Below are 25716 nucleotides of genomic sequence, written 5' to 3' on the forward strand. Positions count from 1 at the left end.
ATTCGCCTTCCTCCAGTTTCTGGAGACCTCCCCTGCTCTCCAAGACCTTTCCAAGGTGACACTGGCCTTACAAGGGCAGCAGCCAGCACTGTGAGCAGCTCTGGATGCAGCCCGTCAGGTCTCACGGACACCTACTGCCCGAGTTCTCTTGAGGTCCCTGGCTCAACCCTCACCCACTCCGGGTCACCTCCTCCAACGCTGCCTCTCAGCGCGGAGGCCTGGCGTGATGGTGGCAGCTGGGAGCTGCCTGGGCTGGTCTGGGTACAGTTTGTTGGAGTAAAGGGAGGAGTAGGTAGATTGAGGTAGCTCCTGGTGCGTTCTGATGGTGGGGTGAGCGGAGAGGGCAGGCTCCCTTTGCTGGCAAGGGAACGGGCTAGAGAGCCAAAAGGAAAAATTCAAATTTTCTCAAGAACATTTTGGGTGAAAAGCCTGGACAGCTTTTTAGAAGCTTTTTGAACAACGACAGGAAGCTTTCCTGAGTTGGGTAATTAGCCACGGGCAGCACAGAGGTGCGGAAAGTGCACTTGGAGTTACACACCTGAAGTCGTCACCCAAGTCAGTTTTAGCTTTTGCTCACTCAAAGCCCGAGTGGGGACTTTGCGTTGCCTTCAGAGGGGAATGGCAGTGCAGGCGCCGAGCTCCTCAGCCCTTCCCATGTGTGTGCCACTTCTTTAATTGCTGAAATACACACGTGGGTATGCCTGACCATGTTACACGGCAATGTTTGTACTGTCTCAAATCAATTTAAACGAGTCTTGCTCCGCTGTTTGGCATCGGTAATGCAGATGGACTCGGCAGTTTTATCCTTTGCTTAAATTAAACTTTAGTCTGTGGTATAGTTTGCCAAATTAGGCAAAATGATGTTACGATTATTGTAAGCTAGTGGTCTCCATGTCATCATTTCCACCTACTTCACATCTGCGGTTTTAAACCTGCCGCCTTTGCTATCTATTGTACATTGGGATAAGCTTTCCAGTGCCCTGGATTAGGTTGTGTGTTGCAGCAAAGTATAAACATATTTTATAAATATAAAACATATTTTAACATAACATAACATCATTAAACACAGAACATACTTAGTGAAAATACTGTTTACACCCTGTAGCACAGTGGTTACCACACGTGATTTTCATCGGACTGGGATAAGTGGAAATGAAGGGAGGGACTCTCACAGAATCACAGAATCATTAAGGTTGGAAAAGACCTTTAAGGTCATAAAGTCCAACCATCAACCCAACACCACCATGCCCCCTAAACCATGACGCGAAGTGCCATGTCCACACATTTTTTGAACACTTTCCAGTGATGGTGACTCCACCACCTCCCTGGGCAGCCTGTTCCAATGCTTGACCACTCTCTCACGTGGCATCGGAAAAGCCTCCTTCCATCCTGATGCTCTCCAGGTGGGCAAGACAAGTGGGAGGGCATCCAGCGATGAGCAACCCACCTTCAGGTAGTTGCTTATGAAGAAGGAGCTGGCGAAGGGGCAGAAACTTCTACAAGTATTCCAGTGTCTAAACATGTGGTGGAAGCGGAGCAGGACAGACTTACACGGCAGAGAAAGGAGCAGGCAGAGCTTTACAAGGCCCCTTCTCCTTCAGCCACCACTGTCCCCTTCATGCTTCCAGCAGCATTTGGCACTCCCAGGCTGCACAACGGGCCAAAACCACATACAAATTAGGAGGAAGATGAGAAAAACCTAGCGAGGACGGCACCAAGTGCCACGCTGCCAATATACCCAGGTTGCTCCGCATCTCTTCGGGTAATCTTGGGCTGTTCTGCTTGTCCTCCTTTGCTGAGAAAATGGGGTTTGGCTTTCCTGAAATTCAGAAAATATCATAGCACTTTCTAGCATAAATAAAGGTGTCAGATTAAGTCTGACGACTTCGAATAAACCTGGTGTTTACAACCTACAAGCTGAGCAATGTCTGTTGTGTGACGAACATAATCTTTAGCTTCCTCTCCAATGTGCAGAAGCCAATGCGGGGTCGTTTTCAGGGAAATTGGGACTGCAGAGACCTGGTCCTCTTCTAGAACCCGGTGACTGTGTTTTCCGTCAGGGTGCTTTACCCAGCAACCCGGGTTTGAATGGCAAGGTTTGAAGTAGTTGAGTGCACATGAAATCAATAAGTGGAATTGGGGTGAAATGGTCAGGGAACTGCAGTTGATCAAATGGCATTAAAATTTATTATCTGATTGTACAAGTTGTCAGTAAACAGATATATACAAGGCAAAATCTAGCCGCCTTCATCTTAATAGTCCCCTGACATGATTTCCACAAAGCCTGCTTTCCTTCTGCCACAGTCTCCCTGTCTCTTTTTGTGGGTTATTTGAAATTATAGGTTATCTAAGGATTTATTTTCAAGTGCCTATGCTTTTGAGGGACTGCAGGTTATCTGAGCTTTGGCCATACATGGAGGAAAACACAGTAATTCTGTTTCATTGATTTCAAAGGACATAAGCCACCCACGAGTGGACCACTTTTTCTGTAGCCAAAGCTACAGATATTCTGTCCTGAAGAATATAAAGGAAGAGTTTTACTTTCATTTACAAGTCTAATTTAGAAATTTTTTTTTTTCTGAGTTTAAGGTGGAAAGATAAAAATTAAAATTCCTTATTGATTGGGGGGGGGGAATGCAGTCCGCCTGCAAACATTAAAATTGCTTTTTCTTGTAGGATTGTCATCCTCCCTATGGGTTGGGTTTTTTTGCCTGGTGTCCTAAAGAAACGAGACTTCTGTTATTGCACTACCTGTTTGCATCTGGGTCTGTTTGTCAGAACTCTGGTCACTTTGAGCTCTTTCGGTTTGAACCAGTTTGGAGGGAAGGACAGAGGAGGCAGAGACCCTGAGTTCCCACCGAGAGCCGGCGGGAAGAAGAGATGAGGGGCAGGCAAGGAGCGCTCGGCCGCTCCCCGTTCCGCTCGCCCTTCGCTGCGGCCGGGTTCGGCACACCCAGAGTGCGGTGCCAGCTGGAAGGTACTTCCAATCTCTTGCCCGGCTGGCAGGCAGAGCGATGCGGCAGGAGGCTGTCGGAAGGAGGGAGACCATTGGTGAGGTCACTGAACCTGGGGTAGCGGAGGAGCGCCGATCCCGGCCGGGTGAGGATGCTGCAGGGAGGGGAGGCTCTTCAAGGAACAACTTGCAGCTCCTTTAGTGTCTTAGGCTTTCACAGGTGAAGAAAGGCACATGGATTGTTATGTCTATTAAGTTTTTATTCCTAGTGCTAATACACGGTGCTAATACACTAGTAATACCTTTTTTCAGGAAGCCTTATTGCAGGGCAGGACCGCAGGTGAAGCTGCATGTAAAAACCTCTGGGGCACCCCAACTTGTTCCTCTTTCCATAGCGGAGTCCTTTCCAGATCTGGGGGTTTGGAGCCACCGTGAATCCCTGTTTAGGAGCCTTTTGGAAAACGTGAAAGCAAGGGCAGTACATGTGACCAAGTCCTCTTTTTCTGGTGTAATGTGAATAACCCCTCCGCACGCGACACACCTCTGGTGTAAGCGACCTGGGCTGGTGCGCAGGGTGTCACCACAGAGGACCAGCCAGCTCTCCCAAAGTAGGATTTGGCAAGCTGTATTTTTGTTTGATTTCTGAGAATGTTTCTTTAAAAATAGTTTCCATAAAAACCTATCTTGTAGTGCTGCATTTCAGCAAAGAAAACTGCTTTTGTGCTTCTTTAGAGGAGAACTGCAGTAACGTACCAGGTGTGCGATCTGGAATAGAAATCTTCAGAAGTCAAACGCAAAGGACATTTAATCCTGACAAAGCAGACTAAACATTTGGTACGAAAGCTGGAGAACATTCAAGATAATAATAACGTACTCTGCATGCTGCAGTACATCTCCTCTAGCAGTTGGAGTCCGAAAAGGTCACATCAACTGTGGGGGAAGAAAGAAAGAAAAACGCTCAGCAAGAAGAATATTGCTTGGAGCATTAATTTTCCCATACCTTCTTTCACAGCAGGGTCATAAGCAATTAGGAGTCCTCATAGTGGGAACAACTTCCACTGACATACTTTCCTCTTACCCACGATTTTTTTCAAATTTCTTACTTTGGGCAGGTGGTCGGTCGTGATCCAACAAAGCTCATTTTTATTTGCAAATTAACCTAGGAATTACATTTTCTCAGACAAAAGGCTGAAGTGTTCTTCCCTTCTATACTTCCCGTTTTGTATGAGGTGAGCTGATCAGCAGCCCTCTGTCCACTACCTGTGAACTTCTGTGAAGTTACTGAAAAAATACATTAATACATCACATTACATTGCATTTACATTACTATTATACTTAATAAAGCAGGGGATTGTGCAAAAAGGTTCGAGAAGCAAAAATGAGACCGTGTGAGAAATACCTTCCTGATCTTCAAGAAACAGAGCTGACAACTTTCACATCAGGGTATTTATTTTAATATCTATGTGCTCCTAAATGTTCTTCTGATTCCATTTCTGTTTGCAATTCAAGACAAATATCTGAGATTTTGGAAAAGAGAGCGAGCCGTCGTGTTAGCCGGAATGACAGTGTTAACATAATATATCAAAGGGACAAGATGTCTGAGCCGTACTCACCTGGGCATCAGAATATTTTCCATTTAACGTCCCCTTGGAGGATCACGTGCACCATTGCACGTCTGCACTGGGGTGCACACGGTGTCCCAGGGGACACGCAGGGACACCCTGCACGCTTGGTTTTGGTGACTGCTTAAAGACGTGGCATACCCTTGCACCTCACGTATCGGTTCAGATTTTTATATCGTGCCCATTGACATGCTCTCTGAGCGCTGCTTTGATTGCGTTACCCATCTGAAATGCTGTTTTATCTATGGGTATCTGATAGCACAATCATTCATACGCAGTTGACTGCATTTATTTGTGGCACGACTCAAATGGATGCGCCTGCAAGTCTACATAAAAAATCACCTGAGCCTATGAACTGGAATTTGAAGGAAAGCAACAGAATGCACATTTCAGGGTTATTTCTCGTTCTTTGGCGCTGTATTTCAATGCCTTTTTTCTTCTCAAAGAAGAGAGAGGATTTCATTTTTATGCAGGGCTATCATACGGACACACTAGACCTCGCTTTTCAAAACAAGCAATTTTTTAATGTTCTTTTAAGGAAATGTATATGGGTGTATGTATATGCATATTTATATTTCTAACCCCCTCCGCACACCTGTTTTCTGTCATTTGAATGTTCTGAAACAATCATTCATGTTTAGTTTCAGCCAGACAGGGCCGTCTGCTGCGTCCTGCTGGCGCTCCAGGCTCTCTCCTCCGCCTCTGGCGGAGCCTTCGCTCTCCACGCCGGCTCCCTCCCGCACAGCACCCGGCCCTGCTGCGCCTGCCTCCCCTTCCGCCTCCTCCTCCTCGGGCTCCCTGCTGAAGGAAGGCTCCTCGATGCCTCTGAGACCCCCGGAGAGCACGGTCTGTGCCTGGCAGCCCCTCACTGAGCAGAGCGGGGCTGCTGCAGGCGAAGCTGCGTGAAATGCCCCGGGTGGGGAGAGCGAGAGAAAATCCTCCTTCCTCTTCCCTGGAGAGGGGGAGATGATCGCCAAATAAACCGCAGTTAAATCAGAAAACACCCTGTCTGCAAAATTAATTGTGGGCAGCAATAGCAGGCACAGAGGCTTCCCTTCTGAGAAGTGCCCTGAGGTTTTTAAAGGTCTGCCTGAACCAGCTCAGCACGAGTAAAAGTTGCAGAATTGAGTGGCAGAATTGGGATCCTAAAGTCTTGGGGTGAAATAGGTGGGTATCTTTCAAAGAAGGTGCTTTACATACCAATATGGCATTTGCAGGCATTTAAAACCTTGTAGCGATACCGAACCCCAGACTGTGTTTCCTGACAGTGCCTTGAGTGCCACTTAATAAAGGTGGACACATTGAAGGCTTCCCAAAGTGACATCCCTGGGTGGCTGCAGCAGCCATGCTTCATGGGGAAATGTCTTGTCTGGTTCACGGCAACATCACGGCTTTGCTGCCGTTTTGGGAAATTATTGTTGCCCCTTTTTTTATTTCCTAGAATCATAGAATATCTCAAGTTCAAAGGGACCCATAAGGATCATTGAGTCCAACTCCTTGCTTCTCACAGGACTACCTACAACTAAACCATATGACTGGGAGCACCGTCCAGAAGCTCCTTGAACTCTGACAGGTCTGGTGCCATGACCACTTCCCTGGGGAGCCTGTTCCAGTGATCAGCCCCCCGCTTAGTGAAGAACCTTTTCCTAACGTCCAGTCTGAACTTCCCCTGATTCAGCTTCATTCCATTTCCTCGTGTCCTATCGCTGATCAACAGAGAGAGGAGATCAGCACTTTCCCCTGCACTGTCCCCCTTGAGGAAGTTGTAGACTGCAATGAGGTCATCCCTCAGTCCTCTCGTCTCCAAGCTGGACAAACCAAGTGACCTCAGCCTTGTTCTTTGTAAGTCTTGCTCTCAAGGCCTTTCACCACCTTGGTGACTCTCCTCTGGACACACTCGAATAGTTTGATGTCCTTCTTACACTGAGGTGGCCAAAACTGCATACAATACTTGAGGTGGGGCTGCACCAGTGCAGTGTAGGACAATCACCTCCCTCGAGTGGCTATCTATGCTGTGCTTGATGCACCCCGGGACACAGCTGGTCCTTTTGGCTGCCAAGGCACACTGTTGACTCAACCTAACTCGCCATCAACCCAAACCCCCAGATCTCTTTCCATGGGGCTGCTCTCCAGCCTCTCATCCCCCAGTTTGTATGCATAACCAGGATTGCCCTGTCCCAGGTGGAGAATCTGCCACTTGATCTTGTTAAATTTCACACAGCTGGTGATTGCCCAGCTCCCTATTCTATCCAGATCTCTCTGTAAGGCCTCTCTACCCTCAAGAGAGTCCACAGCTACTCCTAGTTTAGTATCATTGGCAAACTTACTCAATGTACATTCGATTCCTGCATCCAGATCATTTATAAAAACATTAAAGAGCACTGGCCCTAAAGTTGAACCCTGGGGAAGCCCGCTGGTGACTGGCCACCAGCCTGATGTGACCCCATTTCCTGTAACTCTTTGAGCCTGACTCATCAGCCAGTTGCTCACCCAACGTGTTGTGGACTTGCCTAGCTGTCCGCTGGACGATTTATCCAGAAGGATGCTGTGAGAAAGAGTATCAGAAGCTATTGATTTCTGGTAGTGTTCTTGTATTTATTTTGAGGGGGTTTACAGTGACCTCAGGATAAAGTACCTGTAGCCCAGCTGGAAGAGAATGACAGGAAAATCCAACAGGGCTCATAGTTCCCAACAACTTCCGTCTGCTTGCCAATGAAATGAGCACCCTGAGATTATTGCAGTTGTTGAATTAAGGTGTAGATGTGGCGCGTAATAGCTCCTGCAAAGAGGTGTATTACATGAGTCATTAAAACGGCTGAAAAGATAAAACCAAGCAAAGAAAGCTGGAAATACCACTGACCGCAAATTATTTCTCTGCTTTCTCTCTACCTAATCAGATGATAAAGGAATTAACCTGCTCACTCAGGTGTTGCTCATGCTTTCTCAATTTTTGCCTCCCAGCAGGATTATGTATGGGTGGAGATGATGAGACCTGGGTCTGCATAAGCATGAAGAAGAGGAGTCTCACCGTTGTCTTCCACTACCTAATGGGAGGCTGCGCTGGAACTGCGCAGTAAGCGGTGAGAGGCAGCAGACACAGGTTGCAGCAGTGGAAATTGTCACGAAAATGTCACAGCTGGACCCTGCTGAGTGAGGAGAGAGGCTCGGGCGCAAAGGGTTGAGTTACAAGAGTAATGCTTTTATTCACATGCGAGGTGTCCTGTTCAACCTGGGGCACCCCAAACGTAGTTTTACACGTGGTTCTTACACCTTTCAGGCATTCAGATACAACATGATTTGATCAACCGCCACTTAATGCACACGCTACTCCTGTGCAAAGCAACTGTAATTTTATGGTGTCATCATCCACCTGCTTCTTTCTTAATCTAGATGTCCCCGGAGTTGGTCTCACTGCACCTACTATGATGCCAGATCAGGAAGGGTTTTGCGGGGGTGCTAGAGGGGCGAGGATGCGGGTCTTAGCTCAGTTAGTCCAAGGGTCTCCTTTTTTTCCTGGGGTGGGGGCTGTCATCCTCTTCCTCGCAATGAGCCGGGGTCCTGCGTGACTGTGCAGTATACAATGTAAGCTATATATATATGTTAAGAAAGCTCATACAATTTCGTACTATAAAGACTAACAATTAGCAAATGAGATCTTTCTTCACGAAATTCAGGCTAGCGAGGAGGTGTTCCAGCACAGGCGTTCCTGCAAGAACATCCAAGAAAATACATCATTTCTGGGCCAGCATCACTCCGGGACTCCGGGACACCGGGACCCCCCCCCCCCCCGCCCGCCCCCGGCCCTGCCCCGGGGCGGTGCCGAGCTGATGTCAGGGCGCGGGAGGTGACGGAAAACAACCGAAAACGGCGGTATGGCGGGGCCGCTGCGGTGGCTCTCCCTCGCCGCCGCCGTGCTCGCCCTGCCGTGGCCCGCCGCCCCGCGGAGGTGGCCGCGCTGCGCCCCGCCCTGCAGCTGCTGGCGGGAGTCGGCGCTGTGCGTGGGGGCGGCGGGGGCGCCGCGCGCCTTGCCCGCCGGCCTGGGCGCGCTGTGAGTGCGGGGGCGGCGGGGGGAGGAGGAGGAAGGACGGAGTGGGGGCGGTCCCGCCTGACGGGTGGCTTCTCCGGGTTTTTTTCACAGGAGCCTGGTAAACGGGACCTTCCCCGAAGTCAAGGACAGGATGTTCTCCCACCTGCCCTCCCTGCAGCTGCTGTGAGTATGGCTCCGGGAGCGGCAGCGGCCGGCTAGCGCTTGCCCGCCCCTCCTAAACGGAGCTACGGGGGTCCTTGGGCGGGGGGCAACGGGTGAATCCCCCTGGATGTAGATGCCGGTTCGTAACGGAGGGGTGCGCGTGCCCCTCATAAACCACTTGATAAAACCTGTATTTAGTTACCCAAGGAGGATAAAATGTTTTCCGAAGCTCAAAGTGCCCTTTTTTTTTTTTTTAATTCAGCTTTAATAAGTTTAGGGCCGAGTTGTTCCCCCAGTGTCACGCCTTGGCTCTCACTCACCCTCGCTTTGCGCCTGGGAGTCTCGTGTTGGCCTTGGGACGTTGCGGGCGCGATGGGGGCGAGCGGAGGAAGGCCTCTGTGCGCGAAGCGCTGGTGTTGTCTGCAGCATGACTCTGTGCTTCGGCGTCCAACTTTGGAGGGTAGCCCTTCGGACACCTTCTGACCTGGTGGCTCTCCGTCCCGGGAGACGGCGGTCCAGCTCCTGGCACCCTCAGCCTTCCCTCCATCCTGACGTTGGGCAAGCCGCTTGGTCGCGCCCATGTTGCAGTTAGGTGTGTGCCTGCAGCTCGAGTAGGTTACCCAAACTTGCCTTAATTTAGCTGTCCTGGGAAGCAGTAGCAGGGAAGGCGCAGAGATACAGAGTGCGGTACAACCTCCCTGGGGAGCCTGGGTAGTGTCTTTCCCTGGTGGACTGTGGCGACGCTGAGCCGCTGCCTGTGCCCTGCCCAGCCCAGTGCAGCCTGCCTGTAACACCCGAAACCCAGTGGACCCTCCATGCCTCCCCCCATAAGGACCAGCTTACCCCTCAAGCAAAGACACGCTGCAAAGAAAAATTTGGCAAAAAGACGCGAGGCACGCCAGAAACCCAAGCTAAGCGCTTGACACAGAGCTAGGTGTTAAAATTGGTCTTAGCAAGTGGTACTCCCAAAAGGCATCTGGTAGCGTGATGGCCAGCCTCCTCTCCCCAGGTACCCCCACCTCGCTTGACTCACTGTTTGGGGGGAGCAGCACCCTGTGGAAAATGCTGGGGAGAAGTGGGCAAAGCAAGGGGTGGAGGCTTTCCCCTTCTTTAGTGTGGCACTGGTCCCAAACCCAGGTTTCTGTGGGGCTTGGGGGCCAGCACAGAGCCCTGGGCAGAGGGCAGGGGGACTTTGCCCCCCTGTGAATGAGGGCAAACAGCAGACCTGTGCCGGCTGGGAAGGAAAGGGATGAACCCAAGAGTGAGCAGAGAGAAACTGTGGGTAGAAAATGAGAGTTGAGTGGAATCAGGCTTGTTTTGGATAGTGGTACTGTGAAGAGGGAGGAAGACCAAGATGAAGGTTATCCCATTTTCTTAGCTGTAGTAGATTTCCAGGAGGAGATGTTGGGGTGTGGGGGGTAGAGGTCAGTCGTCCAGAAAGTCAGAAGTTGCCCAAGTCACTTTATGCAGTAGATCAGATGGAGCGAGAGGGGTTTGTTTGTCACCGCCACCACCGTGGGCCCTGACAAATTGTCTCGGTTAGTGCAGTTTGTGACTTTTCCCTTCAAACATGAGAAAAAAGAATGATTTAGTGACAAAAGAGATACATGCATAATTGAGCAGTTGGATACCTCAGGACTATGGCAGTAGCCATTGTAAAATAGTAAGGCAAGGATTTATTTTTGATGGAGGTCTGCATCTTTGTCAGATTTCTTTGGGATAATTTAAGGGGTGTTTGTCTAGCATTAGCATAATAACTGAGGATCGCAGGGAAAGTTTGCATTTCACGTTCATTAGTCTTCTAAATTAATTTCAGTAAAATGCCTAAAACCATACAAAAGGAGGATTAATAAGTTACTCTAATAAAGTGATTAGTGCAGACATATTCACTTGCAGCGGAAAATTCTGAGATTTTCCAAAAATGTTTTCTTTTGAGTAGCGTTCAATTTTTGGACTGAATTAGAAGTTTTGCTATTTTCTTAAAAGGAAATTGCTCTCTGTGCCTTTGAATATCAACACTGGAGACCGGTGTGCTTGGATACGGCAAAGAAGGAACTTTGCTGGCGAAGATTTCCCATAGCATCCTTCTCCCTGACCGCCTTGTCCCGGCTCAGGTCACAACCGCTCTGGCACAGCTCTAACATATTTTGTCCCTGAAGTTCACCCAGCAAGGCAGTGCCTGGAGCACGCAGTACCACCGCTCTTCCTCACGGCCTGCAGACATGGGGCTTGGCTTTGCGAGCGTGGCAGGACTCTGTCTCTGGCGGTTTGGGCACGTCTGCATTTCCAGCTGACGAACCGGCCGCGTGAACCGCGTGCTGTCTTCCCACCCCATGGGCCATAGCCCGTCTGCAGGTCCGGCTTGGAGCATCCCCCTGGGAGCGCAGAACAAGCTATCCACCGAGGCTACACAGACGAGAGCCGGTGCTTGTACAAAAGGGCTGCCCCCTTTCTGGGAGCTCGGGAGTGGTGCGGAGATGATCTCTTGAAAATCTTCAGTGTGGCTGAAGGGGTGATGGGCAACTGGGGTCCTACCCTCTAAGGACAGCTTGCCCTACTCAGGGGACCAGAGAGTCGAGGGCCAGGTTGCATTTAACCAAGGTGAATGGCACAGCGAGCGTTTTTCCTGGGGAGTAGCGGACATTAACTAGCATCACATTATGCCTTTGATTTTTTTTTTTTTTTATAGACCATTTCACAGAATTTTATGTGTGCCTCTGGTGGGGCAATATGAGCTTGAGTCAGTAAGATTCGTTTGGTCATGGGCAGTAAACACAATGGGCTAATCCAGCGTGTCGAGTTTTAACATGCTTTCCTAATGCCTGCTCTCCATTTTCAGCTTGCTGAACTCCAACTCCTTCACTGCTATACGAGACGATGCCTTTGCTGGCCTCTTCCATCTAGAATACCTGTAAGTTTGGTATTTTATGTCTTCCCCTGTCCTTTATAAATCAGGATGCTTTGATAAGTTGCCAGGACTCCTGCTGTGGAGTCTGAGTCCTTGCTGTGATTCCCAGGAGCAGGGGCGATGAAGGATGTCTCTTCCACTGCTGTGCAAACGTCCTTTACAATGGCTCACCATTTTTCAGGGATTGCAGTGGATTTTTAAAATACGGCGTGAATGCAAGGTGGCTCTGTGCAATGACAGTGCACCGAAAAAGCATTGCTGAGCAAGAGCTTGTCCTGGCTTTCCAGAACAGTGCCATCACGGTCAAGGGGTTTGGAACCTCAGGAAGGAGGTGGGGAAGCCTCTCCTGACCTGCTGGCAGCCTGAAGAGGAGGTGCAGAGTATCTGTGTACTGCCCAAAGCCTGGGCTGATTTTGATTACCAGACTGCTTCTCTTCCCCCAAACTTTCCTCTCCATCTTTGTTCTGATAGCCTATTTAATGCCCATGGCATATATATTTATATAAGAAATAATTATAAATATATGACAATAGAAATATGTATTTCATATAACATAAACATTGTAATTATATCATTATTTAAATTTATTTAACTTTCCTTTTCTTTACTTAGTTCACTTCTTTGTTGATTTTTACATTACCTTCATTTCCCGATCTTTTTTTTTTTTTTTTTAGGTCACCTTTTTTTCTTTTAAAAAAATGTATTAGCCCTGGTACCAGGTTATCCTCACTTCATACTCCAAAGGACTGCCATTTCTCTGTGTTACTGGACATGAGCTGGTATGTTTGAAATTCTGAATATGATCTGCAAAAAAATTCCTCTTTCCACCCACCTTCACGTACTGAAAGGTGGCTGTGGAAAACTTTTCTGTCTTTTTGTAAAGGAGAACCAATGCTCATAAAACTGACTCTTGCTAAAGTCTTGCAGGCACATAGGTATTAAGGCAAGGTATTCAGGTCTAACAGTGTGATACATGTGGAGCAGCCAACAATGGAATTTGCAGACCAAGAAATCAAGGATAATGGTAAATGGTATATTCTGAAATCCACCATTCGGCTACATCTGGATTTTTCAGTGATAGCTGCTAATCATTCTCTTTTCCGTGTGTCTACAGGGAAAAAAGGTTATTTGCAGTATACTTGTAAAAAGGAAGAAAAACCAGTGTATGTTGTTTCATTAATGACTTGCTTTCAGATGCTGATGAGTCTAAGATGGAGCACGCCCCAGCAGCATATGCAGTCATAGTGGTTGCATTGGTAACTGCAGCCAGACTCCTCCAAAAGAAAAAAATCCTGCCCCTCCTCAGCTGGTCAGAGGGGAGATCTCTGTCCCTGCTTGCCAGCTGCCAGCCAGGGAGCAGAGTGAAGACTGGCAAAGCTGCTCAGTTTCAGTTTCCTTTAGCAGCAGCCGAACAAGTGGTCTCGGTCAATGGTTGTGGTCACCCTCCCTGCCAAGTCCACAGACCTCTTCCCCTTCCCAGCAAACCACACCTCTGCCGTTTGGGAACTGGGTGCAAGTGGCCTTTCTTGAGGGTTTTTTTTTTTCTTTTGGCTATGCAGCCAGTAACACCATTACAGCTTCGGTTACCAGTGATCAGACCCTACAGAGAATAAGAAAACCTCACCGACAAACAAGAACGACAAGTTTCTTTGTGTACAAAGCGAAGTCTCTGGATGAAGAGCAGATGAGGAGCACCCACAGCCGATACCTCTCTCTCTCTCTCTCGCCCCCCCCATCTGTGTCCTGCTGTGCTTGCAGCACTGACAGTGGCATTCAATGCCCCCTTAAACTAACTGACTCTGTGTACAGTCTGGATAAGACAGGTCTGATAAAGATGGGAGCTTTGCTGGCAGAGTGGCGTTCCCAGGGTAGCATCCCTTTGAGTCCAGGTTTGGCGACTCAGGAATCTGGCAAATTATTGAGCCCTGGCCCAAATGTCCATCACCTCGCTGCAGTGGGTTCAGCGAAGCCATGTTTTTCTGCATGGACCGGTGAGCTGGCAGCATGTGGGGATGCCAGGTGCCAGCGCGGGTGTCAGGAGGCAGTTTGGCGCTCTGCTCTGCGGATTGAATTCGTGTCCCAGGGCAGCCTTGTAACAGAGTACGGCTGACCCTCGTCTGACATCTTCCACGTAGGCACAGCAGTTTCTCATCTGCACCTTTTGCCTGCAGTCAGGGTCATGGTCACTTAATGAAGGGTTTTGGCTATGCCTCGACTGCAGAACCAAGAGCATTTGACGTTTCCTGCATCCCCATCTTGTCTCTCTTGAGAAGAGACCTTGGCTCCTAGTATTTTTCCTTGGAAGGCAAACAAGTATGTGGAGGAAAAAGGGAGATGCTTTTATCTCATCAAACATTTTATAAAGTCAGCATGCTGTTGTCTTCATCCAGGTACAGCTGTACCATGCAATATCTTGATGGCCACCTGGCTGCAATCGCTTTGCAGGGCTGTGTATTTAGGGATGCGTCCTCAAGTGCTCGGGGGTCAAGATGCTCAAGTATCAGCTCTTTCTTTAAATGCTGACATGCAGTCAGGAGGAGCAGCATGCTCCTAGAATCGATACGTGCCTGTCATTATTTCCCCAGCGCACAGGGCCGTGATTTGTGTGCAGCTGGTCACCCTGCAGAGGTGGTGTCCCCGCTCAGAGAGAGCTGAACCGCAGCAGCAGGGAGGAAAACAAGGCAGCAGTCTCACCATTTACGCAGACTTCAGATCTCTACCAGTACGGAACTGCAGTTCACGTCACGGAGGTGGCAGCGAGCAGAGAGCCTGCCGGCTCAGTGGGCGCGGAGGTGGCACTGTGCGTGCAGCCATAGGAGCTCCCCGTCAGAGCGTCCATCTGCAGCATGGGCAGCCCCGGTACTGCCGTGGTGTTAAAATGCAGGTGACCTGTGAGAGGAAGGCAGGACTTCAGCTTCTAAAGTCCGTCTTGGAGGTCTCCCCTATGCAGGTCTCTTGCCTCACACAACTCATCCAACACATTCCAGGAGGCTTTACCAACAGAGCAATTTGCTTTGTTCATTTTGTTCCTCTTCTGTGGGATATTTGTGCCCCATGCTCTCCCTTGTACTGCCCGGTACCTGCATCTTTCCTTGCGGCCCCGCTCCCCCGAGGAAAGGGGAAAAGGGAACGTCAGCAGCTCCACCGAGACCTACCCACCTTTAAGGCTGAAGGGCCTGCCCAGGAACCTGCTGAATTTGCAGACCAGAAGTTAAAGCACTGGTGATGCTAATAATAATCTCAATTAAAGTATTTTAAAATACTTTTTTTTTTTCCTAGATTCATTGAGGGAAACAAAATTGAAACCATTTCAAGAAATGCATTTCGTGGCCTTCGAGACCTGACCCACCTGTAAGTTATTTAACACTTGGTAGAGTAATTTGTACTTGAACAAAACTCTTCTGGGGGACTGCTGGTTTTCGTGCCACATGGCAAACCTCCCTTCCCCTCTGTGCGTCAGCTTCCTCCCGCTGTCAACAGCGTGCCTTCCACAAATGAAAAAAATGGTCTTTAAAAAATTCCTGTGCCGGCAGCGCGCTGTGGCATGCTCGGCTGCCCACGCACACTCGCAGCTCACGCTGGAGCACAACTGTGACTGGTGGATGCTGCCACAGGTACCACCGTCATACTACCTGCTCGTGATTAACATTGCTGTTAAATAAAAAAGCTTTCTGTATTTTACATCAGCTTCATCAAGCAATCGCCACTCTTGAATGAGAATAATTAATATGTGCCTGTTCCTTGGGTTTATTAACAAAGCCAGTGGCTGGACAGTGTCTGATAATTAACATTCACTAAGTGAGCTCAGACTTAGTAAGAGTCAGCCAGACAACAGGCACTGATGATACTAAGCTCTAACTTTCTTTTCTAGTTCTTTGGCCAATAACCATCTCAAAGCTCTGCCAAGGGATGTCTTCAGTGATTTAGATTCTTTAATTGAACTGTAAGTAATGAGAATCTTTCTGTTGATTGCCTGCTTCTGTCACTCTGAGCCTTACCTTCTGGGTTTGTGTGGTGCTGTGTCTGATATCAGCACAGAAAAGAAATGTGTGTTTTGTTATTCTAGCTTTTCTCATTTTAAAACAGTTTGGTAGACTCCTCTAAAATAACTGCTATTTCTCAAATCACTGTTGCTTCTTGTGATGCTGTACAGAGCTTGCATTATTGTACTTCTTTCTGATGATTCATATAAATTTTTTTTAGGGAAAGGGAGACAATGAATTTTAAAACTACAATTTCTCTTAACATTTTTGCCTGCTACTGTTGCATGTATTCCCCAACATTATTTTAGTAAAAGGCATTAATTAAAAAAAAAAAGGCGCTTTTTTCTTGTTTTTGTGCAGTTGTAGCACATTGCTGACTTACTGTCAGTGTGTTCTTGTATAACTGAGCTGCTAGTCAGCTTCCCCTATTTTTGTCCTGGCTCTCTCAAACAGCAAAGAATAATTGCAAGCCAAAAAAAATTGCCAAGGGATCAAAGAACAGGTACAGTGTTGAAATTGCACATACATTAGTAGAGGGGGGTTAAATTGACTCCACATCAGCAGCAACTCTAAACATACATGCCTTACATCTGTGTTTTAATGTAATGGAGAAATGGTACCAGCAAGGCCACTCCGTCAACCAGCGGGACTGGAATAGTTTAGTGAAGGAATGGGGTTTATCCACATCAGTGGTAGGTGGTGGGAAGGAGGCTTGCAGCAGACAGCCGGGCTGTCAGGATTTATTATGTCACAGTCCTAATCCTAGGAAAGCTTATAAACATCAGTGACTTTACACGTGAATCACAGTGCTCTGCTAGTACGACTATAAGTGAGCATATTTCCTAGATCGAAACAGTTTTTCCAAGGACAGCACTCAGTGAAGCCCAGTCCATAGTAAGAGAGTCCAAATAAGACTTAAGTAACTTCCCTGTTCTCAGTTCAAAAACAGTTCAAGGCTACTCAGATATTTTTAAATTCAGCATGTCAAGGTGATAACAGTTCTGTAGTATTCATATTGCTATCAACTTTTTCAAATATGTTTATTTCTGTGTGTTTTTTAGAGATTTAAGGGGAAATAAATTTGAGTGTGACTGCAAAGCCAAGTGGTTGTTTTTGTGGTTAAAGATGACAAATTCCACTGTTTCTGATGTCCTGTGTATTGGTCCAGCAGAATATCAGGATAAGAAGTTAAATGATGTGACAAGTTTTGATTATGAATGCACCACTACAGGTATTCAGAATGTATATTTCTAAGCACACTACAAATGGTTAAATATCAGAAGTTTAGACTATACCCTTTTGCTTCTGTGAGCATGACCTGGGGGGGGAAAGGGTTAGGGTTACAGACAAAGCGCTTCTGAATACTAGAACAAGCATAAAATGGGAAAATTACATTTTGAAGCCAAAGTAAGTACTGAGTTTTTTATTTGGATTAAATGATAATGGGAGAAGAGCTGTGACTATTCATATTCCAAAAGACTTGATTATGACTCTCTTTGTGACTTAATTTTCATCCCAGAATGCTTTCTATTATCTGGAATAAGGCCATAGAGTTATGGCAGATGAGCTTCCCAAAATCTCTGTATTTATTTCACAGAAAGCAATGAAAAGAAGTTCAAATAATGTGGCTATATCTGTTATCTTTATTCAATAGGCCACAATTTAATAGCATCAAATGTGGTGGTAATACTGCCAGCAGTTCTTTACGGAACTCCATTAAGTTGGAGAGAAATGTCCAATAATATTCTGACTGCTGTCTTGTTTAGGATCTTGGCTTTTATTTTAGGTAATGGAAAGCACGCTGAAGGAAGTGAAGAGAAACTTGCATGTGGTTATGCTTATATTTTATGACTGAACAGCTGCAGTTACCTATCTTTAAATGTAGTCACATCATATAACTGAGAATATCAGCTGCGAGTATTGTTTTTCATCTTTCATATACATGATGTCAGCACTCCGCTTTTTTTCTATACAGTAGTATCAGAGGCATTTGATTTCTCATCTGTCATCAAGTCAGCCATCATCATTAAGAGACAATAGAAAAGTTGATTACTAGTAATGTAAAATAAAGTTTCAGGACAAGGTATGAAAGGTAATCCAAGGGCAATAAGTAAAGATAAAGAGAATGAACTCAGAATTCAAAAACATCTCAGAAGAGTGGCAGAGGTAAAGCACGATAATCTGCTACATAAAAGGATGTCAAAAGCAGGAGAGCAGTGTAGCTTAGAACAATACCAAAGTTATGTTCCTGTGTCTGCAAATCCACTGGGATGCAAAAGTACAAAGTACAGGTGGGCTTTGTTTAAGCAATTGCACAGGGTGCGAGAACCAGCCCTATCTGCCTGGTCCTCAGACCTATACTGACCTCCCTGCCCACTGTCATCTCTTTGTACCTAGAAACCTAACTCTAAACTTGCCACGGGCAAAATTCACCCTTAATGTTAGTCCCTTTGTTTGCCGTAAGTGAAATTACACCAAGCATAAATCTAATTTCACGTGCTGTGGAGTTTGCTGGGGAGCTAAGGCGGTATGTGGAGCAAGGATTGCCTAGCTTAGTACTTTTGCAAATGCCAGCAGAGAAGTGCTCTCGCAGCACAGCCTATAGCTGTAATATACCCTTCAGAGAGTAAAGGACATCTTCAAACCAGTCATTCGCTGGCTGCTGTGGGGGAAGGCAGAGTGCCTGACCCCTCTGGCCTGGGGGTAGGCAGCAGCAGGCTTCCCGGAGCTCCAGCGCGCAGTGAAGGTGAAGGGCGCAGAAGACCTGGAGCTCTGGCATCCTTACGAAGTGTCTGAGAGAGACAGACGGTATGCAGAAATGACCCATAAGAGACAAAACAGAGATAAGTAGAGTAGAAATGCAAATCTTCAGGAATGTGTCACCCCTGAGACCGCATCGTGTCCCCTGCACTGAACTGGAAGTTACCTTGCTCAAGCTGCAGCCCTCCGGTGGCCTTGGCAGTCTGTGGTGTCAGGCCGCAGCGGCTTTTTCCTTCTCTGCCATTGCCTCCCCCAGCTCCAAAGGGAGTGTAAATATGCCTGTGTTCATTCCCTAGGGATTTATTGGCCACAGGCTCAGGCTTGTACCTTATTTTGAAGTAAAGCAATGTACCCTGTAGCTGTATTCTCCTTTCCCACTCAGTGACAGGCAGTGCTCTGCAAACCTCTTTCTTTCACGTTAGTCTTTAGTATTTCCCTCCTTAGCCAGGCGTGATCAGACTCTCCATCGTTTCTGGTCTCTGGTGCTCTGTGTCGAGCGTGACTGGATGTCGTATGTGGCAACAAAGCAGTTTGCTTGGTAAAACGTACTTCTCGGTGCCTGAATCAGTTCGTGCGTCCTCTGAACTGATACAATGGTAACGGGAGGAAAGATGTAGAGAGGTGCTGCCATATTAAAAAAAAATAACAAAAGCCAAAGAACAAAACGCTGCTATCGCTTATTGACAGAGAAAGTGCTTCACAGTGTCAGCGATCCGCACTTTTAACTCTCTCTGTGATAGCATCTCTTTTTTCGTCTCACGGCATGCGTCATGGAAGCAGGTTAGGCCGCTGCAGCGGGCTCCTCGTCCCGCTCCCGCAGCGGTGCGCGAGCGGGCGGCGCTGGGGCCGTGAGCGGGGCAGGCGCACGTCTGCTCACTTTCAGGAGACTGGCAGACAGGCCTTGCGCTCCCGCAGTCGCTGGAAACGGGCCGCGTGTGTGCCTGGGGCCTGCTTCGCCCAGGCCTGCCGGCAGGGATCATCTTGCCGAGCTCTGGAAGCTTACTTTCCTCTTTAGCTGGCTGGGACTTCTTCTGGAGGTGGCCCTCTCTTCCCCTGCTGGCTGGGAGGAAGGTAGTCTGCAAATTAGAGAGTTGTCTGCTCTGTACTCGCTCCTGTGCTGGAGATCAGCTGTGCTGCCGTGGTGGGAGGCAGGAAGGGATGGCCAGTGCCCTCCGACAGCACCTCTAGGTGCCGGGTAGCCTCACCCGGAGGAGAAGTCTCCACCACGGGGAAGAAGGGCCATGAGGAGAGGGGGACCTGGAGTAGAATTCTCCATCACGGGGAAGAAGGGCCATGAGGAGAGGGGGACCTGGAGTAGAATTCTCCATCACGGGGAAGAAGGGCCATGAGGAGAGGGGGACCGACTGGTGGCCAAGTCACAGGATGCAGTTTTAGGAGCTGCTGCCCAAAGGGATCATCGCTCCCCTCTCTCATGTCCTCCAGCGTTCCCCACGTGCTCCCCCTCTGCATCTGTACTCCTGTGCGCCGGGACCAGCCGGCGCAGGGGCTGCGGGGGGAGATCAGCCCAACAACGAAAGCATCAAGTCCCTCATCCGTGACAGCTTGTGCCGGTTCAACAGCCAAAGGAGCAGAGGCGGAGCGGGCGGCTGGGGGACGGGGGGACCACCCCAGCCCTCAGCTGGCAGAAGGCAGTGTTAAAACCAGATGTCTTGAGGCCCCGTGCATCAGGGCGAGAGGCGGAGAGCGGCAGCCCGTGCAGCACGGGGGGAAGCGAGGGCCGCATCCTCTTCCCTCTCCCATGCAAGCTGATCCAGCCTAAAAGAGAAAAATATGTGTCCCCCATCCCTGTATTTACTGTGTGAGCTCTTTCTAGTGTTAAAGCAAGGCATGTGGACCTGCCTCTAAAACTAAATCAAGCCCCCAAGACCTAAACTTCTGGCAAGCCTGATGTGGCAGCACCTCTTTACTGTGTAACCCTGTCCCACATTAGAGTCCGGTATTTCCAACTGGTGCTAAAAACAATATATATTGCTTTTTAGTGATTGCGACTGGTTTTGTTACCCTTTTTTACTCATCCAGTGACACAGAGAACCGAACGGCAGGTACAAGTAAAAATAGCTGTGTTGACACTGAATCATTTCTAAATGAGCTGAAACGTGTGTTTTAACACACAGACTGGTTTGTTTTAGTTCACAAATTCCCTCAAAGTGTTTCACAACTGTTCAGATTTCAAGACATGTCTTTTTCAGCACTAGCCTTTTTTTTGTTGTTTTTTTTTTTCTCAAGATTTAAAAAATATTTTGGTTTTCTGTGCCCGTATCCATTGTTGCTCCATCCTTAGCTACCTTTCATCATTTATCACTTACTTTTACTTTCTGCATACTTCGGTGTCGGTTTTCTCCAGTTCCTTTATTTTCCCAGTGAGAATGTAGATAACTTTCTTGTTTTCCTACCAGCATTTATGAATGAAGCCCAAACTCTATTTGCAATAGTCCCGCGAAGAATGGAGACTGTCATTTCCTTTGCAGCTGTAGAATTGGCTCTGTTTGTTTAATGGTAGTCATCTATCTTTATTCTCCAGAAGTGCAACTCCTCAAGGGCAAGGCTTTCAAGCATGCAGAGACAAAAAGTTCTTCATTTGAAAACAATTATTTCATAATGCACCAAAATGAGGGACTCGAGTGAGGATTTAATTACCATTTCACCAAAATCCCTGGATGCTCAGGCCTTCTGAGTACAGGAGCGCATGGTGAAGGCATGTAGCAAATGGAGCTTGAAACAGAGCAGTGTGTGGTTCTGCAGAGAAACTCCATAGTAGTGGAAGGTGCATTTCCTTTTCTGTATATCTGTATCCATACATAACTTCAGTGCAGGCCTTCTGCCACATTCTAGACCCAAGGGCTGGCTTGTCTTCGTCAACTCTGCTACACTGGTTTCTTTTTCTCATAATAATGACCTTGCCTAGCTGCCAGGCCAAACATCAAATTCAGACCCAAGTCTCCTCGCTTTGCCCCAGATTGACTCTATGCTTACTGCTGTCTTAGCCCAGGGTGGATTTTAGAATTAAATCTACAGAGACACTTGGATTTTCAGAAGAAATCTTGAATTTTGGAATTATACTCTTAGTCTTCACAGGTTGCTCCAACTCCTCAGTCTTAGTTTCTAGAATAAATTTTCCACTGGATAGTAATTTGCAGGTTGGTTGTATTTTATGCCTAAACTACTTTACAATGCCCCATAAAACATTATGTTAACTGAGTTTTTGATTACACCATTTTCTCTATGGTCTAGCCGAAATGGGGTTATCCCCAGGCAAACTTCAGATTATCATTTCACTTTCTGCCTGGTTTAGCATAACACAAATTGCTAGTGATTAAATTTGCATGACTTAAGAAGTTATTGGACTTCAGCTGGAAGTTGCTGTCTCTCAGCTTGAAAGTGATTCTAGCAAGGCTGTTTCACTTCATGGGGAAGAAACTTCCAGCTGTGGGGAAAGAAACTTCTCTCTCGATATCCTGATTTCATTGATACCAGGCAGCCTAGCTAGAAACTCTGATTTCTGCCACTATTTACCTATTTGATCTCCTTGGCAACTATATTTCCAGAGGACAGTTTATGAAGCCTAAAGCAGGAGAAGCTTTCCCCTATCGCTGCATGCCTAACGTGAGCACTGACACTTCCACGCTAGTATTATACAAAATCCAGAGTATTTCACTCATTTTTCAGTGTAAATCGTTATAATCAGCAACCAGTTTGTGTTTCCAGCAAGGATGGATCCTAACTGTTGTAAATATATGTTTCTAGATTTTGTTGTTCACCAGATTTTGCCCTACCAGTCAGTTTCAGTGGATACGTTCAACTCAAAGAATGATGTGTTTGTAGCCATTGCACAGCCCAGCATGGAGAACTGCATGGTGCTGGAGTGGGATCACATTGAAATGAATTTCAGGAGTTATGACAATATCACAGGTATATGAACACTGGGATTCCAGTCGTTGATGAACTGTTGGTGTTTCACAAGCACAAGATTCATAGATGGCACCAGTTGATGGTTTTGTGTCCTGAATCTGTGCTGAATTTGGCAGATCAAAGTGTGTAATGTTTGGACGTGAGTGGCTTCATGGTGTAGTGCATCTTGTTAATACATGCACTTTTAACCTCACTGTAGGACACAAGCTAGGCTTTCTCTGCCTGATCTCATAAATTGTTCTAATACTAACAACTATTCTGTCCCTAACCAACACTCGTGGTGCCATACAGAGCTCAGTCACACTATGACAGCAAGGACAGAGTCTTTAGATCTGTTATACGCTGCCCAATTTCCCAGTTACTTCAGGCTACTGGTTCTGAGGTCTCAGGAGCTAAACTTATCTGTGGAGCATCCTTCCCTCCTGTTCCTTGTTAGGTGTGATAGATTATTTTCTTACCTTGTATTTTAGGAAAAAAAAGAGTATGCTGCATCTTGTTCTGGTGTTGTGGGAAGTCTGCAAAGGCAGCAAGCACCTACCTCCTCAGATCAGCTCTGTGTCTCACTACTGAAAGTTTACAAGATACTACCCCTCTGTCAAGGAAATTTTAGAAACGGAAAATTTTGCTTTTTTAGGTTTCATTGTGTTTTGGTAGATTAGGAGAAATATGTACCAGTGGATGTAAATTGAGAAATAGATGGCCCGAAGAGAGCTAGCAGAGCTCTAGAAAAGCTCTGGAAATGAAGTTGAGAGTTTAGGCAATTTCCAAAGACAGCTGTCTTCCAGATGTATTTCATTTTACTGTGAATGATGTGATGAGGAGACCCTTCTGCTGGGGGCTTGTGTCCTAGCTCCACACCCAACGTATGTGCCCAGACTCATTTCTTAAATGACCACCATGTGTTCCTGGAAGGCCCGAGCTTAAGCTCTGGGCTCTGAAATGTGAGCAAGAGACTTTTGCCAGGGGATGCAGACATGTAAAGAGTTTTGCGGAGCCTAAAAAGTGTTTTGTAGAGCTCAGGAGCCAGCTTTGCGCTCCATGGGGACTTTCATTACTAACTGTACGCTGGGCATGCGGATGTCTGAATTTAGCCCTTTACAACATGGGCTTCTGGACCTGAACTAGTTGTCAAGATTGCTTTTAGAGTCAACATGCAAAGAATAGGCGTTGCTGTCCTCTGCAAAAGAAGATATCTATGGACCAGGTGAAATCTTTTCTAGGGTGCTTTTTGACTAAGTTAGACCAGAAATGGATGATCAGCTCAAGCATTCATGTCTATGCTGCAATCTGCATACCTTACAGTACTTGACGTGAATCCCACCCCTCCTACACTGGAAGGGTGGTAGATCATCCGAGGCTGGGTGTGAAACAACAATGGGTAGAGGGCCAGGAGAGGTGCCAGGGCGAGTCTCCTGTAGTGACTGTGACCAAGCACACATAGGGGAATCTGTGCAGTTACAGTTCTACTTAAACTGTGCACTTCAGAGAGGAATTCCTCTCTCCTTCCAACAAAACCTTTCGTAAATAGTCTGATTGTTACTTTTTTGATGTGGTTTTTGTATAATGACTTGACATTCTCAAAATGGACCATAACCCAATCTGATCTAATCTGGGAACTGCGATATTCCTAAATATTTCTAGTTTAACATAATCTCACGAATACTTAACAGAAACAACAGAGTTAGATTTATCTTTTTCATCCTGCTGTCAGGTGATATATCCACAAGGTGCATCAGTATTTCTATTTACAGTAGCAAAAAGTTCACCGTGGCCCTCTTGGAACACAAAAAATAGACTATATTTCATTCTTCTAGATAAGCTGGAAAGATAAATATTCCAAGAATAAGAGAATTTCAGATTCCTGCTGAGTCATGAGATAACAACTCTTGTTATTTTGGAATAATAAAATTTGTCTTAAATAATTGTTTTGGTTATTAGGGGGCATGTGTTTGAACAAACAGAAAAAAAGTATTCTGGATAAAAAGGAATGAGCATTTTAGGGTGCATCATACTTGCACACCTTGGGGGGTGTGACATTTACAACATTTGAAGTCATCTTTCAAGTTACTGGGGAGAAGAAAGCATGAAAAGAAGCTCTGAAGATGTGTGGCAGAAGACAAAATTATGAGATGGTGCAGATTTAAAAAAGAGGAGGGGTGATTTGGTAATCTGTCTGTGGTTTAAAGGGTGCTTGCTACTGTGCTAATACTTGTGCTTTTTTTTTTCTTTGGGCAATAGGTCAGTCCATAGTGGGATGTAAAGCCATTCTTGTTGGTGACCAAGTCTTTGTGGTGGTGGCACAGCTCTTTGGTGGCTCACACATTTACAAGTATGATGAAAGCTGGACAAAGTTTGTCAAATTCCAGGATATTGAAGTGTCTCGCATTTCCAAGCCGAATGATATAGAGCTTTTTGAGATAGACAGTGAAATGTTTTTTGTCATAGCAGATAGCTCTAAAGCAGGTTTGTCCACAGTATACAAGTGGAATAACAAAGGATTTTACTCATACCAGTCCCTTCATGAGTGGTTCAGGGACACCGATGCTGAGTTTCTTGATATAGATGGGAAATCACATTTAATCCTCTCTAGCCGTTCCCAGGTTCCCATTATACTGCAGTGGAACAAAGTTTCCAAAAAGTTCGTCCCACACAGTGAAATCCCCAACATGGAAGATGTCTTGGCTGTGAAGAGTTTCAGGATGCAAGATAACCTGTACATCACGCTCACGAGATTCATTGGTGACTCCAGAGTTATGAAATGGAATAGCAAACAGTTTGTGGAGATACAGGCTCTTCCATCCCGAGGAGCCATGGCGCTGCAGCCTTTCTCCTTCAAGAATAATCACTACCTAGCCTTGGGAAGTGACTATACCTTCTCCCAGATTTACCAGTGGGATGGTGAAAAGAAGATCTTCAGATTATTTAAAGAAATCTATGTGCAAGCACCACGGTCTTTCACAGCTGTGTCAACAGATCGGAGAGATTTCTTCTTTGCCTCTAGTTTTAAAGGAAACACTCAAATATTTGAACATATCATCATTGACTTGAGTTTATGAAAAGCTGCTGGAGTGAAATTCATGTAGAAAAACATTTATACCCAAACAAAACAAAAAGACACCTTTCCAAAACCAGGGTGCACCTATGGAGTATGATGACATTTTCTGAACTTTTCAAACTTGCATATTAATCAGGGATTGCATTTACTTAGTTACTGCATGGCATGTCTGTTTTATCCTTTTTCAGACACTTTGCAATCTGTAGTCATTCAGAGGAGAGTGCAGTGCATTAGGATGAATGTTGACATCTAAGAGAATGATCTAAATTTTACCCAGAAGACTACCTTGAATTGAACATCTCATAACGAAAATGAA

The 25716-nt window shown here is 46.6% G+C and overlaps 1 protein-coding gene across 1 annotated transcript; it reads left to right on the forward strand.

The window, feature by feature from the left end:
- Positions 1-8447: 8447 nt before the first annotated feature.
- LGI2 (leucine rich repeat LGI family member 2) lies at positions 8448-25401 on the forward strand (the record flags this gene model as incomplete). Its single annotated transcript, XM_081999133.1, has 8 exons — positions 8448-8623; positions 8714-8785; positions 11604-11675; positions 14952-15023; positions 15544-15615; positions 16717-16886; positions 22181-22345; positions 24584-25401. 8 exons carry the CDS (start codon positions 8448-8450, stop codon positions 25399-25401), a joined length of 1617 nt encoding a protein of 538 aa, XP_081855259.1.
- Between the last annotated feature and the right edge of the window lie 315 nt (positions 25402-25716).

Source organism: Phaethon aethereus (assembly GCF_964289735.1).
Source record: "Phaethon aethereus genome assembly, chromosome: 4".
Lineage (NCBI taxonomy): Eukaryota > Metazoa > Chordata > Aves > Phaethontiformes > Phaethontidae > Phaethon > Phaethon aethereus.